Source organism: Solanum dulcamara, chromosome 7, assembly GCF_947179165.1.
Source record: "Solanum dulcamara chromosome 7, daSolDulc1.2, whole genome shotgun sequence".
Lineage (NCBI taxonomy): Eukaryota > Viridiplantae > Streptophyta > Magnoliopsida > Solanales > Solanaceae > Solanum > Solanum dulcamara.
In genome coordinates this window covers 74,918,697-74,923,533 of record NC_077243.1, presented here as the reverse complement: position 1 = coordinate 74,923,533, position 4,837 = coordinate 74,918,697, and the positions used below count along the sequence as shown (strand labels likewise).

The 4,837-nt window shown below is 34.5% G+C and overlaps 1 protein-coding gene across 2 annotated transcripts; it reads left to right on the top strand.

Moving 5' to 3' along the window:
* The first annotated feature begins 599 nt into the window (after window positions 1-599).
* On the top strand, window positions 600-4,249 carry LOC129895925 (tubby-like F-box protein 5). 2 transcript variants are annotated; one of them, XM_055971714.1, is made up of 5 exons: window positions 600-891; window positions 2,156-2,529; window positions 2,633-2,720; window positions 3,214-3,343; window positions 3,471-4,249. In XM_055971714.1, exons 2-5 carry the CDS (start codon window positions 2,179-2,181, stop codon window positions 4,120-4,122), a joined length of 1,221 nt encoding a protein of 406 aa, XP_055827689.1. In that variant the 5' UTR covers window positions 600-891; window positions 2,156-2,178; the 3' UTR covers window positions 4,123-4,249. The 2 variants fall into 2 exon arrangements, with proteins under 2 accessions (XP_055827689.1, XP_055827688.1); XM_055971713.1 differs by having other exon boundaries at window positions 2,151-2,529.
* The last annotated feature ends 588 nt before the right edge of the window (window positions 4,250-4,837 follow it).

The following is a 4,837-nucleotide window of genomic DNA, read 5'->3' as shown; positions in this document are numbered from 1 at the left end:
ATCTAGAACATATTTGGACGCACAAACATATGGTAAGATACATAATATTGCAAACTAGAATGTATCTAGGTAATTAGCTCCTAAACTAGTGAGATTTATATAAGTTCATAATAATAACAATAACAATACTTTTGTCGTCTCTAGTGGGATATGGAGATGATAGGATATACACAAATTTCATTTTTATCTTTGTGAGATAAAAATATTGGTTTTGATAGATTCTCAGCTCAATAAATAAATAAATCCAAACTCAAAGTTGTGATACTAAAAATAATCAAATCATACGTTTATATATTATTTACTTCTGTTTAATTTGTTTGTCCCATTTTGATTTGATATGGAATTTTAAAAAAAAATAAAAAAATTGAATCTTGTAATTTTAAATTACAAATATGTGAAATTTACTAAATGTCATTTAATTTTATGGTCTTAAATATGTAATGTGAAAAATTAAATTAAAAAATTGTTAAATATTTCGAATAATTATTTTTGATCACCTTAAATTTTCTCCAAAAAATTAATGGATTTTAAAGATAATAAAAATAGTGAGGGAGTCCCTACTCCCTAGGTCCAAAATCGAGCTTAAAATTGACAAAAACCATTTGGTGGAAAGACAACTAAACCAAAAGCAAATAAAAATAAAAATTGGTGAGAGGAACTTTCGATACATATCAGAAAGTCATTTTTTTTCCGTTCAACTTGGTGGTGGCGGCAGAGGATACGGCGGATTTGGAGGCGCTACTGGTGGTCACCGGAAAAAAATAAATGATTACCCACCAGGGTTTCGCCGGGAAACATGGCCGGAACTAGCCGTGTTTGATCTGATCCGATTTTACCCATTTTTGAGCTTTTTCTCATCATATACCGTCTTTTTTGCTACGTATTTCTCAGGTTTATTTCTTGTCTTTCATCTATCTTAGACCCATTTTGGGTTTTTATTTTTGGGTTTTTTTCCTGCTTTTGAGTTTTGTTTTTTTCAGATTTGAAGGTTTTCATTTCTACTGCAATTTTTCGAACTATGCTAGAAATTGTGAAAAATTTAATGTTTTAGCTTTGTTTTATTCTCATCCACCGTCAATTTATTTCAGATCCGAGCTCCATTTTTCGTATTCTTCTTTTTAAAATAAATAAATAATTCTTGAGCTTTGCTAGAAATTGTGCAAATATCTATTTGCTTTTCTGGAGATGGGTTTTTTGGATTGTGGATGTATTGTTGTTGGTTAAATTTTGAAATGGGAACAGTTGATTTCTAATAAAGTTTTGATTTTTTTTTTTAAAAAAAATCTTGAGCTGTTTTAGAAATTGTGCAAATATTAATATGTCTTTTTGGAGATGGGTATTCTAAGTTGTGGATGTATTGTTATTGCTTAAATTTTGAAATGGGAATAGTTGATTCCTGAAAAGTTTTCATTTTATGCAAATATCAGTGCTGATCTTAGGGGTAAATCATCTTTACCTTCTTGCATATCCTTTTAATTTTTTTTTCCATCTTTAATGTAATGGTTTGGACTCAAATAGATTGAAATGGTTGCAGAGGATTCATATAGAGGGCCTTGAATTTGTTTGGGATTAAGTCGTAATTGATGATTGATTGACAGAACAAGATACATCTTTAGCTTAGTGAGAACATGACCCTAAATAGTAAGATTGAGAGGTCGAGGATAATGGTAGAAGGGTAATAGGTAGTTACACATTGTAGTATTAGTTAGTATATGCGTAGTATCTTATTCTCCTAGTTTTCACTATTGCCTGGTGCTTTGGTGTTTCATTTGTTCTGTTTATCTTGCTATTTTGCTGCCGATTTATTGTTTTTTCTATCATGCTTTGATTGGAGTTGTTTTGAGCCGAGGGTATATCAGTAACAACCTCTCTACTCCACAAAGGTAGGGGTAAGTTCTGCGTACATCCTACCTCCCGAGACCCCAGTTTTGGGATTACACTGGATATGTTGTTGATGATTGCTTGACAGAGTCTAAACTATGTAGTGTCAGATATGCTTGTTGGAAACAGTGTATAGTCAAAAATGGAAAATTCTTGAAAGTTCTTTATCATCGACAGGAACTTGATCTTTGAACTAGCCAAAGCTCTTTTTATTTTCGTTGATTCAAATGCTTTTTGATTCTTCTAAATTCTTTGCCATCCCATTGTAGGATAGGCTAATTGGTGTGATCAATACATATGTCGTTCAAGAGCATTGTCCGCGAGCTGAAAGAAATGAAAGATGGGATAGGGAGTATATCAAGGAGGGGGAATGTGGAAGGAAGGCATTGGCGAAACAGAACCCGGACACATATAGCTCCTGATGTGGTTCCTTTTGATCCCAATCAACAAGGCCAATGGGCAAATATACCACCAGAACTGCTTTTGGATATCGTCCGCAGGGTTGAAGAGAGTGAGACATCATTTCCTGCTCGGACAGCGGTAGTCTTTTGTGCATCTGTTTGCAAGTCATGGAGGGAAGTTACAAAAGAGATTGTCAAGACTCCTGAAGAATGTGGTAGGCTTACATTCCCCATTTCACTAAAGCAGGTATTCTCCCTAATCTGTTTGATTATTATCTTATACTCCGTTATCACCAATAAAGAAGAAAAAACTGAGAGACCATTCTTTTTCCCATTCTGCTTTGAATCAGCCGGGTCCCCGTGAATCCCCAATTCACTGCTTTATTAAACGGGACAGAGCTAATTCAAGTTATCGCCTCTACTTTGGTTTGACTCCATGTAAGTCACACTTTTCTTTGCTTCTTGACACTTGCATGGGTTCATCTAAAATTATTTGTGCGTCTTGGAATCAACTTTAAGATCTATGTTACATATTTGATCATGAATGGAGTTTGTCTTCTAAATTTAAAAGGTTGTTCTTTTCACCTTTTCACACTTCAATTATAGAATGGAGGTGATTTTCTGAACTTCAAGATCTACCTTGTATTTAGTCACTGAATGAGTTTCGTTTTGTAAGTTTCTATAAATTCTTCTTGGATGGAAGACCTATATACATAAGTTGATGGACCACACCAGAACTGCACAACTTTTTATTGCTTCTTAGTGTTGTGGTTTAGAAGGGGTGCCTTGGCGTAACTAGTAAAGTTGTTGTCATGTGATCAGGAGGTCACGGGTTCAATCTATGGAAACCGGGCTGACTTTTTCTCTGAAGTGTTGTGGTTTAATCTTTTGTCACTGAATAGTACACATCTGATATGTTACTTCATGACAGCTGAGGATGAGAGCGACAAACTATTGCTGGCTGCCAAAAGGATCAGAAGGGCAACAAGCACAGACTTTGTAATTTCTTTGGTTTCAGACGATTTTTCTCGAGCTAGCAGTACATATGTTGGAAAACTGAGGCAAGTTCCTGCAAATCGCTAATTATTTCTATAGCTAAACCCATCACCATCCTTCATAATATTAAAAAACGGAAAGCTTCGATTTCTTTCCATTTCGTTTTAATAACTTTCTAACAATTTGTACCAGATCTAACTTTCTTGGAACCAAGTTCACCATATATGATAGCCAACTTCCAAGTGATGCAGCTATTCAACATCGTGGTAGACTTAGTCGACGATTCAGTGCAAAGCAAGTATCACCGACAGTATCTGCATGCAATTACAGTATAGCCACCGTTTCCTATGAACTCAATGTTCTCCGTACAAGGGGACCTAGGAGAATGCATTGCACTATGCATTCTATCCCTTTCTCCTCTATCCAAGAGGGAGGCAGTGCTCCAACGCCTACATCATTCCCACAATCTTTTGACGAGAAGTCATCTCCCGCGCTAGTGTCAAAAGCAAAGGAACCCTCTGTAAATATCAGCTCAATGGTGTCAGTGCCTTCTCGAGAGCCACTTGTGCTAAAAAACAAAGCCCCTCGATGGCACGAACAATTGCAGTGCTGGTGCCTAAACTTTAAAGGGCGAGTCACAGTGGCTTCAGTGAAAAACTTTCAGCTAGTTGCAGCAGTTGATCCATCTCACAATATACCAGCTGCAGTACAAGAAGCAACAATTTTGCAATTTGGGAAAATTGGAAAAGATATCTTCACCATGGATTACTGCTACCCGCTCTCTGCCTTCCAAGCTTTTGCAATCTGCTTGAGCAGCTTCGACACGAAACCAGCCTGTGAATGATTTCATGCTCAGATTGTAAATCATGATATTTTTCTTTTCGTTGCGTTTTGGGTTGCTGCATAATGGTATGAATTGATGTGTATTCTCTCTGAGAAGTTCCAATGCAAGCAATAGTTATTGATGAGAATATCATTATGTGCAGTATGTATGATTTAATGCTTTTGCTGCAAGGTAAATCTGCAGGATCCGTTTGGCCATAAAAATTATTCGCTTTTCTTTTTTTCGGAATAATTTTTTTCATTTTATCTAAAAATTAGTGTTTGATCATGAAAGTTTTAAATCCAACTTGAAATGGAAACAACTTATAATTTGTTGTTTAATTCATTTTTCACTTTTGAAGTTGTATCAAGTACATTTAATACATCTGGTTCTTGTGGTGTTGCTTTGTTGGATTGAACGACTTAGTAGGCGTTTGATCCTGCAATTTAGATTTTAAATTCGAATTCAGTATTTGTTTATGATATTTGGAAAAAAAAATTAAATTTTTAGTTCAAAATTTTGGTTTCAAATTTCAAATCTTTCTAAATGGTAGGATTTTAACTTCAAATTTATGATTTCAATTTTTTTATAATTTAAAATTGACGCATAGATATATTTATATTTTATAAAAAAGAAAAGGCTGAATTTATATAGCTTTGACTTAAACCTTTTATTTATCTTTAAAATCTATTTAACATATGGAAAAAATATAATAACTTTAAAAGCCTAAATCGAA